General features: G+C 47.0%; 1 protein-coding gene across 6 annotated transcripts in view; it reads right to left on the bottom strand.

Moving 5' to 3' along the window:
- Positions 1 to 14,180, bottom strand: part of REL (REL proto-oncogene, NF-kB subunit) — a 40,000-nt gene that overhangs the window by 2,432 nt on the left and 23,388 nt on the right. For all 6 annotated transcript variants that reach the window (XM_051792879.1, XM_051792877.1, XM_051792876.1 and 3 more), the window contains 5 exons: positions 4,825 to 4,965; positions 1,294 to 1,398; positions 832 to 1,044; positions 442 to 510; positions 257 to 331 (listed from right to left, as the gene is read on the bottom strand). In XM_051792879.1, the coding sequence (XP_051648839.1) occupies positions 257 to 331; positions 442 to 510; positions 832 to 1,044; positions 1,294 to 1,398; positions 4,825 to 4,965 (603 nt within the window). The remainder of the gene's footprint in view (positions 1 to 256; positions 332 to 441; positions 511 to 831; positions 1,045 to 1,293; positions 1,399 to 4,824; positions 4,966 to 14,180) is intronic.

Below are 14,180 nucleotides of genomic sequence, written 5' to 3'. Positions count from 1 at the left end.
CTTTCACACTTGCTTAGCTGCTCTCCAGGGTGGGCCCCAGATTTCTGGACAGCAGCAGAGAGCTGCGCACCTCACCCCTCTGTGGCCCACGCTGAGGGTGATGGCTACAGTTACGTAAAGAACTGATGGGTTTATGTTTGTATAGTCAAAAGTATCAGCATCTTACAGGAAGAAGCCCTCCAGAGATAAGAATTTCAAGCAAAGAGGAGGGCACTGTTTGTTTCAAAGCACTGCGAGACTGTAAGCAAAAGCCTACCTTTTTTAATCATCTTCCCTTCAGGAGTGACAACGGGGAACGGAGTTACTTTGGGCCTCTCTGTTGTGTTTGATCCTGCGATGGAAGAAAGTGTGAGTCCACTCCAAATGTCTGCTCTCATACAAAACAGCTCCATCGAAATGTAAGTTCCCTCAACAAGAAAAAAAGGCAAATATTTTCCTTACCACAGTCCTGCATGAGCTTTTGCAAAGCCAACGTTGATCTTTGCCTTTTTGCCTTGTTGCCATATGGATCTACAGAGAAAGGAGCGGAAGGGGAAAGTGTTACCCTTCTCTTGGACACAGCATGTAAAGGAAGTTCCTAGAGGCACCAAGGTGCAGAGAGATACATTTAAAGAGAAATATTTCAAGCATGGTAGCACTGACAAACCATGACAGTGTTATGAACAGTGATTCTTGACACTTTTACTGAAAGAGGGAACAAACTGACCATTGTTACTTTTAAAATCCAAAACACTGCTTCGCGTAAGTTGTAGAATTTTTACTAATTAAGCGACTACCTCGAGTTCTGCACTGATAATTGCTTTTCAGAAACACAGCTAATTGGGACCATACCCTTCTCATCTGGTAGGTATCTGAAATCCATAGGCTCACTGACTTCCTGGTCGGAAGGTCTGCGGAGCTGCATCTTCACCGTGACGGGCTCGGTGATGTCCTTGAGGAACGGGGGCGTCCGGAACACGATCGCGACCTGGCGGTGAACGTCGGCCTGGGAGAAGGAGCCCTTGGCCTCCCAGTTGTCCAGGACAAATCTGACTTCTATATCATCTGGCCCATTAGAAACAGAAGATGCTCGTTAAGCTGGGAAACTGAAAACTTCCAGCAGAAAAGGGGAGGAAAGGAAGGAGCCCCACTCGGAGTTCAGGTGCAAAGTGGCTCGACTTTAAAGACACAAGAGCCCTTGAACCCGAAAGCTGCTCTGCCCAGCTATAAAACCCAACCACTCAGGGTGTGTGGTGAAGGGTCTCAGCCCCCCAGCAAGAAGTGGCAGTGTCAGCCCCCTGGGACAAAGATTACCTTTCTGAACTTTGTCACACAGCAGAAATATTTCGTCTCCTCCCTTTACGCTCCCACAGTTCTTGTTCACGCGGCAAATTCTCAGCTCTGCGGTGTTGGGAGCTCCTGGAAACAAAGAGGCAAATTTGATGACAAAGAATGACCCTGACTTTGTGACTGTTGGATACACGGTTCTGGGAGTTAAGGCACATAAAGGGAAGGAGCAGCTGGAGGAGTGATATCCTGAAATCCACACGCAACAAGTCGCTCCATGAAGGGAATTCAGAAGCAGGGCCTGATATTCCCTGACCCTGCAGCCCTAAGCTGCTGATCTCCAAACAAAAGACACCAGCACAGCTGCGACACTCACTCCCCTGACTATTCTGGAGAGGTCTCAAAATACTTCTCCAAACGATGTGGTTGTGCTTGGCCCTGCTGCCCTTCAAGCTGCAGAATAATTCAAAGCAGTGCTTTGAGTGACTGGTTACCTGGTACAGTCACACTTCTCTGGAAACAGCTGGGCTGGCAAGTCATGAAAATTCCCCTCTCTGTAGTTTTATTCACAGAGATACTTGGCCATCCAGCCCCTCCTCTGCTACCCTCTGCAGGTGTCTAAGAACAGGTTTAGGACTGTAATTTCATACCTTTACTCAAGGTAGCAGGTTTCACTCCAAAATGCTCACATCTCAACCCCAGACTGTGACAAAGCATGAGCAGCCCTCAGGATAGCTGTGGATGGAGAGCTGCCTCTCACTGTATATGTCACCATGAACTAACCCCACTGAAGGCTGCACACCACATCCCAACCACCCCATGACTGCAGGCAACTCCAGTGGGATGGAGCCACGGATCTGCCTGGTGGTGCCTGGCCCTGTTCTGGAGCAGCAGCTCCAAATACATTTAAAATGCTTGGAAAGATCCAGCTGGTGCTGCTTTTGCCTCCCCAGAAGCGATCCTCCACAGCACCAGGAGGCTCTGCCACCACAGGCTCCCCGTTCCAAACACAGATTAAATACAAAACCAGAGCTCAGGGTGTCACCCTCAAAGAAACCCAAACAAATAAACAAACAAATCTGCTTTAAACTCCCAGTTTGAGTCAATTCCTGCCCAAGTACAGCTACAGTGCAGCACAACACAGACTACACCTAGAGCAGAGTTCCTGGTAGCCTCACACCAGACCCCAATTACGTAGTTACTATCTGCAGTTATTACTATTATTATTATTAGAAGTGGGAGCTGCAGCCTCATGTACTACATGACACACACCACTTCATTTGCTGAATGAATCAGAAACTCTGAAGGGAGAGGAAACCAAACAAAGCCAGAAACAGCCCAGGACCATGTGACTGACAGCGTCATGGTACGTTTTTCACAGGAAGGGTAAATTAAGAATTGTGAGGAAAAGCCTAATTTTACCTTTGTTTCACTTCTGTGTGTTTGAATGGCACTTGATATCATAGAAGCTCAGAGTGGTTTGGGTTGGAAGGGACTTGAAGATCATGTCATTCCAACCCCCCTTGCCATGGGCAGGGACACTTCCACTAGACCAGGTTGCTTCAACCTGGCCTTGGACGCTTCCAGGGATGGGGCAGCCACAGCTTCTCTGGGCAACCTGTGCCAGGGCCTCACCACCCTCACAGAGAAGGATTTCTTCCTAATATCCAATCTAACCCTGCCCTGTGTCAGTTTAAAGCCATCACCCCTTGTCCTATCACTGCACAACCTTCTGAAAAGTCCCTCCCCATCTCTCCCTTTAGGTCAAATCCCTAAAAAAAGAGGAGCTCTGCACCCAAAATCACATCTCTTACAACCAGGGCAGTACAACACGCTGTACCCAAGCTCAGTTCTCAGAAATGGTGAGCTGCTTCATCTGACTCTTCCCAAGAGTTTTGGCGTGGCGAGATTTGCAACTTGGGAAATTTCTGTTCAAAACCAGTGAACATGAAAACCAAGTGAAAACAGAAGGTGCTGTAATGCTGAATTTTAGATACTCACAGGCTCTATCAGTGGGACTGCCTGTGTTATGCCTGTATGAATCTTATTTATCTCTACTATCCAAAGCAAGTGGAGACTACAAAGGATTCGACAGTGAAGAAAACACTGGATTTGAAATGTGCAAGCTGATTTTCAGAGCATCTGAACAGACGTGCAGAAGCTCAAACCTCCCAAGGCAGGACTCTCCATCCCTTTGCATCCGTTCTCTGAAGTCACAACCCGGCTTGACCCAAGGTATGACAGGGCAGGTTTAACAAGAGCGACGTTTTTAAGAGCAACTCAGATGTGAAACCGAGCGACATCGTGTTTGATGACTTGTGGTTGCAGGGGGAAGCAGGGCTTTATTTACGCTGCTGCTACGTTACGTGGAGGGTTCAGGCACCTCCAGTGCTGCCCACGGACGCCCACACCAGCACACCCAGTTCCCCCACCACGCACAGCTCTGGCCTTTCACGGCTCCGCAAGGACTGACGTCAGCCCACGGAGACGGCTGATCGTGATCTGGCACATTTCTGAACGGCATCTGAGGCAGAGCTGCGGGTCCTGCACATCACCAGTTTTATCTCAGCCCTGGGTTACTTCAGCACAAGGCTCCTCAGCAGCACAATGCTCACACAGTCCCAGCTTCTGGATCGTTCTAGGCTCTAAAAATGTCGAACCCACCTGGGTTCGCGGCCAACATTTTCATAAGGGTTGCGCTCACACGGCGCAATTCTAACAACTTTTTAAAACACAGATCTCATTTTATTCAGGAGTTTCTGCTAAAATAGGGACCTTAAGTATTTAGCATGGAAATACTTGTGCTACAGAAATAAAAAGCACTGCAGGAAAGTTTTTGAGGATCGAGAGTTCTTTTGCTGCTCTGCTCCAGGAGAGAAGCCCAGCACACCCTGAGGGCTAAAATCCTCAGCTGCAGTGACCTGGCAAAGCCCTGCAGACATCCAGTATTGTGGAAAACAGTGTCAAGAAGGAGGGTTTGATGCACTTCTGCACCCTCCCAGAGCATGATCCAAGATTCCCCCATTATCCACCTATACAATGAAACAGCAGCTGACTGGGATACAAAAGGCATATAAAAGCCTTAAGACGGTTTCCCACTCGGATAAATCTCTCAAGTCCCATTCCAGAGCCCTCACAAGGCAAAGGCAAGACTCCTCAAGGGCACAAACAGGCTTTAGAGGACTCGCTTGGAAAACAGACCAGCCTGAAGGCAGCCATCCATCTCACTACTATGACTTAAATCCGGTGGCACATCAGGAACGGGCCTTTCCGTGCAGTCATTGCTGCTATCCATGAGTAAGGCCTGAAAACACACCTGTGTGTGAGTCCATGGATGTGACAGCCAATTCTGACTTTGTTTGGACAACACTTCACCCTGAGATCACATTTGAAGTCATGCTCACTGTGACCTGCCCCGTGTCAGACACACACCCAGCAGGCCCAAGCCACAGAAGCAACCCAAAACTGACCCGGACCTGGCATTTCTCATCCCAAGCCAGAGAGGAAAAACAAAGAGGGGCACAAAAAAACCAGACATTTGACTGTGCTGGTACTTACTATTGTCATAGATGGGGTTGGAGATCAAAGGAGGAAGGGCTATGGTGTAGTTGCCGTGCTCATCTGGGAGGAAGGCTTGGAAGCAGAGGCGGACGACGTTGAGATCGTACTCGTCGATGTTGTGCAGCTGCTCCTCAGGCACTGAACAGCAGAAGGAAGGACAAGACTGAGGATTAGTCATCAGAACCAGCAGTAATTCTCTACCAAACCAGGGATGAATCTCCACCAGTAAAAGAGATGGTGTTGCCCAAGCAAATGTGCCTGTAGTGCCTGCCAATAAATTCCTTGCTCGCAGCAAATGATACAAAACCTTTAAAGTTTCCCCTGCACCAAACAAGGCTCGACTGTCCCGAGTTCTCCAGCTGTTTCTTGCATCTGGTTTCCTCACCTTGCCTGCCAGAGCAGTTTCATGTATCTGTGGTTTAAAAGTCACTCCCTGAATGGGTTTCTCTCTTGTTTGTGCATAGTAAAATTTACAAAATCAGTGTTGCTACTGAAGAGAAATATTTTGGTACAAAGAAGTATTAGGACCTCGCTGAAGATTTTCTGCAGCAGTGAGAGACTCTGGCTACATGATGTTGTTATTTTCCTCTAAAAACTGAGGTGGAAGAAGAATCAGAAGGCAGTTGCTGGGGCAAGAATGAAGCTGAAACAGCACAAACCACCTCCTCACCCCATCACCATCTATGTTGCTTCTGTACCTTCTAGTGGAATCATTAGGATATAGTTTTGTAATGCAAGAGGAAAACCCTTGTTGGAAGGGATCTGTTTCCTTGCATGCTCCTCCCAGTGTAAAACACAGCCATACATAACCCAAAGCCAGCATTTCTGTTTTGTTCACTCTTTCCTTACTTTAAATTACGAGTCACAGGACCTGGGTTATCATTACTGAACATTTCCTGTATTCCCAGGAAAAGCAGCCCCCTCTGAATTCAACGCTTTCCTTGAAGGTCTGACACTAAATTATTATGATGACATTCAGTGCTGACAAAACGAGACACTGACTTAATTTCACATAAGTGCAAGTACTGATAATTAAAATCATTGCAAGTGTTTCTCTTTCCCAAAACCTTTCTGAGCAGCAGTTCAGCACAGTTTCACACGCCTCACAATTACCCAAAGTGAGCACGTGCCAAGTCACCAGATCACCACCTCTCCATTCACTCCCTCCCCTGCCCTTTCAAAGGCCTCTTGCAAAAATAAAAGATCAAGTGTGGCTGTGACAAGAAGTCTGGGGACCACACTGCAATGATTAGATTGCTTGCTCTGACCTTTTAACATTTATCACTGGCTTGGTCTCCACCCTGCCACGAGTGGGATTCCACAATGCCCACTTGAATGATTTCTTCCTTTTACCTTCTGATAGTGTGAAATAATAAGTGTGATGAGCTCAGAATACTTTCCACTGGCATTTTGAGTCTTTCTGGGGCTCTGAGTATCTTAGTTTCTCCTGGTCTCTACTGCAAAAGGAAATCAAGTCACCTTTCCCCTTTACAAGGCTGTGATCTGCAATATTTCAAGACAAATACACAAAACTAAGCAACAACTGGGTGAATTTCAGAAGTGGTGGGACCCAGGGGAGTTCTGCCACTGAGCACTTTGCAGGCTGGTGCTGACTGTGCTACCAGATACACAAAGTTTTATGATTTAATGCACTCCTGAAAGAGGATCTTCAAAAAACAGGTTTGGAACAGACTCTGCAGCCCAACAGCCTCTTGATACAGCCTGAGCCAGAGAATACAAAAAGAAAGGTGTATTCTCCAGGCTGCTCCTTGAGGAAGGGATATCAGGACAGCAGCTCTAATCCATGTTCTGACATCATGGGCAGCTCCCAAGGACACCCTGACACCATGGCTTACATTCGTGTGCCACGTTAGCCATCGGTGACCATGAGGATCCTTTCAGAGACACAAGGGGTGCTCAAATTTCAAACCTCTCTACAGTCAAATTGAGCACAGAGATTCCATACCTTTGCCTCAATCTGTAGATGGAAGGCAAGCACAAAATCTGCATCTGGTTTTTGACCCTCCATCAGAAGTGAGGACTTTGTGGTTGTACAACCAAGTCTCTCTCACGCTAAAGGAGCCCCAGCTCTGCACCGTGTTTTCCACAGGGAAACGTGCCTCTTTCCTCAGAAACAAGTAACAGCAGAATTAGAGTTTAAGAGAACTCTCCAAATGCAAAAATACAGCATTATGGAGAAAATTACCAATGCTGACATTCAAGTGACATCAGTTCCTACGCTACGAACTTGCGCAAATTCCCAATAAATCTGTTTAACACCTGATGTGGGAGAGGAGTGGTGTGCCAAGAATGGCAAGGCACAGAACTGCTGTATACACATTGTATCACAGCAAAACCCACTGCTCCTACTTTGCATGCTTTTATAAATGATTTAATAAAATTCAAAAAATCTGTAGTTTGAAAGAGGAAGTGTTCAGTCGAGAGTGATTCCTCCCTGGGCTATTTTTAACCAGACAAGAAGAACATAACAGAGCAAAAAAGAAGAACAAGACAGCTGCAACTCCATCTTGCGATGACATGCTTTAAAAAAATAAAAAACAAAAACCAACAAAAAAAACAGAGACACCAGATTCCACATTCGTATAAAGAGCTTTCATCGATTTCAAAACATTAAAGACAATCATCCAAACAAAATCAAATGTTGTTATTTTGGACAGACATCTAATTCTGCTCCCTCTGAAGTCCATTTGGCAGCAGCCACTACCTTGGAATGGGTGCTGGCTGACACCTTGAGAATATTAAAAGCAAACAAAACCCAGGCAGACAAACACCCTGACTAATGCCTGGAGCACGGTCGGCCGGAGGATGGTCGTGTCATTCCGTGTTATTCCACCAACTTCTGCACAGAAGGACAACAGACGGGGTTAGACCTGACAAACCTGAAGTTATTAAAGTTAGGAAACGCTGTCGAAGATTTTGGGAACGGTATGTACCAGAGGAGAGGAGCAGCCACTCCATCAAGCTCTGTACCAGGAGCTCACTGGAAGCAGCGAAGCAAAATCGTTGCCCGACGCGGTGTTTTGGGGGCAGGTAGAGCAAAAAAAGGCTCCAATGCAACACATGAATAAAAAAAAGGGAAGAAATACTCTGGTTTTGGCAAGAGTTCAACTTCCTCTTCTGCCTGCTGCTCGCTGTGTGGTACCACACCTTACTTTCTTCACATGAATCCAACCAAAAGGGCTGGAACCCAACCAACAGTCGAGGTACATTCCTCTGATAGCCCAATCTAATAAATAAAAAAAAAATGGCCTTAACCTGGCAGGAATTCTTTTTCTATAGTTATCTCTGCACACAAGGACTGTTTGTAAGTACAGCTGCTTTATGAGTGGAAGGAAGAGCATTTCAAAGTTACACATAGCAACTCGGACACATGGAAATCAAAATAGTATTTTACAAAATTAAACTCCAAGTTGGGAGAATAGTGTCAAAAAATCCATAAGAAACCCAGCAAAAGAAACCCAACCCCACCCACCAAGATTCTGGCAATAGGATTTCCAAAGCAGTACCCGGAGTTACAGTTAAACCCGGGGAGGATTCGCTGTTCATCCAAAAAGGGGCTGCAACAACTGGTGAATCCTTTTATTATAAATCTGTTTACAACTCTTCAGAACAAAATGCTGATTCCCCAACTTAAATAATTATCTTGGAAATAATTCCCTAATCCATTATCTGCTAATATGGGAAGAGACTGATACAGTCCCAATGGGGGCAGAAAAACATCCCACATGAGCTAAACAGTGAACTTCCAATGTCAGCTGGATAATCCAGGCAGCTCATGTGACATAGGCATTAAGTTGGGGTTGTCCCTGTCTCCCAGATTTTGGCTCTGAAGTCCAGAGATGCCCTGCTGGGATTCCACTTGCTGGATTTGCCTCTGTAATTCAGAACTGGAGACTTTCTGAGTCCAAACCACCATCATGCAAGTCCAAGTGCGGACACAAAAGAAAGATGCTGATAATATCAGATCTCCTATTTCTTCCTATTAATTTCTAGTTATAGTTTTATAGTTTTTTAGTAGTTTATCAGCCTTCAACATCCAGCAAGGCCCATGAAATACCATTTATCTGATGAAATTACCGGGGGATGAAGGGCTCTGATGTTCACCCATAAGGTGATGCTGCAGGGAAAGTGAAAGTTTATTCTGAACACTGAAGAGAAATGATCAAGGGTTTGGTTTTTTGTCTGATAACGTGACATCTGATCAGACAGCAGGTCCCTCACACACAGCCCTCCACTCAGCTAATGATGTCAGAAACCTGGAGTGGGCGGAGCTGGGGGGACTTGAGCATCTCAACCTGTGTGGAAAATTCCAGGGCAAAGGATGTGGCATGACACACTCGGGGAGGGCTCTGTGACCTTCCCTTCTCGGTAAGGGGCTGCAGGGGCACGTGAGATGTCAAAGAGAACGACCTCCCACAAACCAAACCAGCCCGAGATGGCTGGGGAACACACATCATTAATAACCACCATGAGCTGTTCCTCTCTTACGCAGATGAGGGTTTTTAATTTAGGGATACGCTGGGAGCTCAGTTTCGTTTAAGGGATGACACAGAGGTGGTTTGCCCCCAGGGTTTTGCTCCTGGAGTACAAAGATACCCCCCCTGGCCCTGATACCGACTGGGCAGTCTAACTCGGTCCACGCCAAAGGTTTTGCTGCCAAAGGCTGGCTCTGCCCAACCTTTCCAGCGCTGCTCTTAGGCTGGGCTTAGCTCTCATGTGGTGAATCAGATCAAGGAACTGGTCTGGCTCAGAACTACCTTGCCAGAAGGAAAGAGGAAAAGGCTTGTTTTCAGCCAGCTGGTTCCCACGACAGGTAGCCCTGGCGCAAGGGAATTGGTGGAAGCGGATGCAGGGAAAGGAAGGGCTGCCTCTTCCAGTGCTGGTCCTGATTTATGCCAGGTTCAAACAGTCAGGGACATGGGCTGCAAGTCACAGGTCCCTCCTGGTGCCTGGGAGGTGCATTTCAGATCCAGCTTACCCCCACCAGCCTACATCCACACTGCAGCCACAGCTGTGCCAGTGGAGCCTTGGGAAGCCCCACAGCAGACAAGAAACACACTGAGCTGCCCAAGTGTTTGACTGGTGTCTCCTGTAGCTGAACTCCACACAGCTCAAAAGGACCTCACCAGCTATTTTAATGCCACATTTACTGTTCCCAAATGAGCCACATGCAAAGAGACATCCTGGTGTGCTGTTTGTTCCCTGATGCCAACAGCAGAACACTGTGCTCCATTTGGGCTTCAGCACCTGGACACACAGCTCTGGATGACAAGCCAGGCTGTTCAGCTGCACATCCAGAGTCATAAATCCATCTGTCAGCATCTCCCGAGAGGCAGAATCATAGAATGGTTTGGGTTGGAAGGGACCTTAAAGTTCATCCAGTCCCAACCCCCTGCCATGGGCAGGGACACCTTCCACTGGACTGGGTTGCTCAGAGCCCCATCCAACCTGGCCTTGGACACTTCCAGGGTTGGGGCATCCACTGCTTCTCTGGGAAACCTGGGCCAGGGCCTCACTGCCCTCACAGCAAAGAATTTCTTCCATATAACTAACCTAAATTTCCCCTCTTTCAGTTTGAACACTCATCCTGTCACTGCAGATCCTGACAAAGAGTCCTGATGAAGCTGGAAACAAGGGGAGGGAAGGACCTTGGCAGCACTATATTTCTTCTCCCAGCACATCCATGCCTGGTTCCATAACTCTGAGATTCACAAAAAGATAATTTTCCATCAATCATGCAGAAGAAAAGAGAAACTTTTACATGTACCTCGAAACAGAGCGTGTGCCAGCAACACTCCGTTTTTAAAAACCAAAATCTTCAGGGGGTTGATGAGTGCAAACAACTAAAATTTAGATGCCAGCCAACATCAAAAATGCCCAAACTGCTATGGATACATTTCCCTGTTTCACAGAAGAAAGAGACATGAGGAAGACAAATGGCTTGGCCTCATATAAAAGCCAATGCAAGACCTGGGAAAATAAATTAAAACTTTTAAAACTCAGTGCTTGTTTTGCCTAGACAGTGTTTCTCTGGTTTCTTTTCCTGTTTCAAGTTCAATCTGAAAAAGGCAAAACTGGAACAGATTTAAGTGAACATACCAGCTTCTGTACATTTTTTAGCAGTTTCTGTTTATATTGCAAAAAAAAAAAAGTAAGTCAGCATTTTTTGTCTACTTGGTAATTTTCCTTTTTAAACAATTTCAGAAGGGGCTGTCCTTTAGATTAATAATATACACATTTCAGCATAAACAGCGAGAAGGACTTGCACGAGGAACGAGAGAACAAAGGGCTTTCCAAAGCTGAGTGCTAAAATCATGTCATGTCACCATCAGGACATGGAGCTCTCAGCCATGTCACCATCAGGACACGCAGCTTTCCTCAAGTGAGGTTGCCTCTTTGAAAAGCTGACGACTCCCACCAGGATTTTCAGCCAGAGAATTTAGCTGGGGGTTCGCACATTTGCTTTAATGCGAGAAAAGAAGCTTAAAGTTTCTTTTAATACCCAAAGCACTCATTACAGTGGACACCTTCAATCCATTCCCAGCTCACGGATTCTTGCCAAGAGTCTTCCCTCGGTTCATAATATTTTGCTTCTTTGCTCACAGAACCCATGGCCCTATAAAGGGTAACTTTAAAGCAGGCTTGGGGTGGGCTGGAAAGGGGGGGATCCTGGCGGAGTGGGCGAGTGGCGTCAGAGGAGAGGGGATCTCGTGGATGCAGCGGCACGGGGCCCGAAGGGAAGCTGCGGGGAGGGTGTCAGTGTGGGCAGGAAGCAGAGTGTGAGAGCGGAGGCGTGGAGGGGGCGTCACAGCGGAGACGGTGACGAGCGCGGAGCCGCCGCGGGGTCAGCTGCCCGCGGGCGGAAAGGGGAAACGGCAAAGGAAAGGAAAGACCGCGGAGGCAACGGAGCCGCGCTTTTAGTTGCGGGGTGCAGGGGAGCCTGAAAACGAACCACACGCTTATAAGCCAGAGCGATCACAAAGGAACAAGACCTTTAAGCCCGTGTCAAGCTCCAGGGAAAGCTTGTTTTCACCCTCTTGATGATCTGCCTGAAATTCCGTGATTCTCTGGGTTTCCCTCTCCAAGGCAAGCCCAGGGTTTTCGTGCATTTGGCTAGAAAAAGGTCAGTCCTCTGTAATGCTGCACTAAGTACAGTTTTCCCCTAAATTTAAAGAAAACACTTAGGGCTTTTCCTCATTGATAATTAACTCGAGCTGTTATTAACTCAATTGTTGTCTCTATGTCAAGTCACACCCACTCACAAAAGCTCTTAACTGAAAACTGGCTCTTCTTTTAATTTGAGTTGGCTGTACATCAGACAGTGCATGGGAAGACAAGGATATGGCACAACTCAACAGCTACTAAAAGAAAACAAACACCATAGAAAGCAGACATGGACCAGCTCCACTGGAGGAGTAACTCTGCTCCTTCCATGCCGGGCTATTTATATCATCATCATGCCAAGGAGGCCTAGTTCCACGTTAGGCACCGTGCCCCATTTCTCTGGAGTGCTCAGGGATGAGAGACAAAAGGGATTTCTAGAATTGTTCAGATTGTTAGAGGACAAAAATATATGGGATGTACTTTGGGAACACAACAGATCACAAACACTGTGTGGAAACAGCAGTTTCTCCCTCGAACAAGGCTAATAAAAGAGGAGCAACCCAAATGCAAGTCGTCCCATTGCAACTCAGTGAATGCACGCAGCTTGTACAGCCTGCGTTGAACTTCCCCAGGGGTAAATGCTGCCAGCTAACAGTGGGAATTCCCAAGGAGACAGCCTTACAGGTACACTTCCAGAATTACCCCAGTGCAGGTATCTCCAGCTTGGCACGCAGCCTGATCTGCAAACCCTGACTTCCCATCATCCAGGAATTCAGAGATAGGCATCAGTTGTTTCAACAGTACAGGTGAGAGTGCTGGAGAAAGCGATCTTAAATCCCACACAGCTCAACCAAGCAACTCCCTGTGGCTGCTGACGGTGACTCCCACTCACTGCGCAGGAAGGCGGGGAGGAGGGATGACACCACCAGAGAGCAGCTGTTGGGATTTTACTCTCCCTTTGCCATCCCAGTTGTCTGTGGCACCCAGGCTTCACTGGAAGGTGATGGGCCCTTTACACAAGGAAGTTTGGAATGCAACTTTGTGGACCCACGCCTTGCTATTACTTCATCCCTTACCAACAAGACAAGTAATGCACATGCTGGCAGGCCAGAGGCACTTTGCATCTGTTAACAGGGTCAGTGCTGAAACTCTGCCCTGAAAGGAGACTCAGGACACGGCCTGTTTGTGCCAGAAGAAAGTGAGAAAGAAAAAGAAAAGACAACCAACACACCAACGCCCTGAAGGCTGGTTTTCCATGAAGTTTCTTTGATGATGTTCCTACAAGAAATGAGTAACACCAACTTGCGACCTGCTTAAGGATGCACAACTCCGAAATGTCTCAAAACAGAGAATTCAGATGCCCTTCTGAAGACACAAAGGTAAAGCACGAAGCAGGATGGATACAACAGAGCTGCACAATCCTGGAGAACGTAACAACACTCCTCTGACCTTATAAAACAAACTAAATCCATACATAAAACTTTCAACCTTATCAAGCAGCGAGCACTGCGGTGACTGCTGCTCACCAAGTCCTGTTTCGATCAACTAAATAAACACATAAAAATATTCCTGTCACTAGCCCTGTTTCTAATAAAACCTTGGTCCCATGCCTTTCTGGACTCTGCTCAGCGTGAGACTGCCCTGGAGGCTGCTCCCCAGTGGCTCTGCTTTGTGCTGACACGTTAACATGCGCCGAGAGGCGATGACGCAGGTGGGGATTGCCAGCGGCCCCTTCTCAGCACAGTCCATGCCCAGAGTAGGGTGCTGCCCTGTGTGTCACCCAGGCAGGCTCTCCCCTGCTGCCAGGGCAGGAATTTGGCCTCCTCCACTGCTGGGCTGGCAGGAAGCATCCCAGGATCTGCCCAGATACTACCAAGCGCAACCTGCTGCAATCACCCAAAAATGATTAGTGAGTGTGGAGTTAAGTGCCAACAACTGTAAAACTTGACTTCCTTCTACAGCAGAGTTCCCCTTCTATTGTTTGAAATCAAGGTACAGCTGGCTGAGTCAAGGCAACATAATTCAAACCCTTAAAATGCTTAAATTGTGCTGATGAACTAAACTTGTGTCAAAACAGTTTGTGCTATTTTTTGTACTCGTTATCATAACTAAGATAATTGCCTTAGATGGGTCATTGGGACCATCCACCTGACTCAGTGGGGCTGTTCTAAAGTTAGGAGAAACATCTAAGACATTTCTCATTCTGTAATAAACTCTACATAGTTCTT

Source organism: Manacus candei, unplaced genomic scaffold, assembly GCF_025592945.1.
Source record: "Manacus candei isolate 608988 ecotype Guabito, Panama unplaced genomic scaffold, ASM2559294v1 h1tg000035l, whole genome shotgun sequence".
In the NCBI taxonomy this organism is placed as follows: domain Eukaryota; kingdom Metazoa; phylum Chordata; class Aves; order Passeriformes; family Pipridae; genus Manacus; species Manacus candei.
The sequence above is the reverse complement of the archived record's forward strand: the minus strand, read 5'-3'. Positions and strand labels throughout refer to the sequence as shown.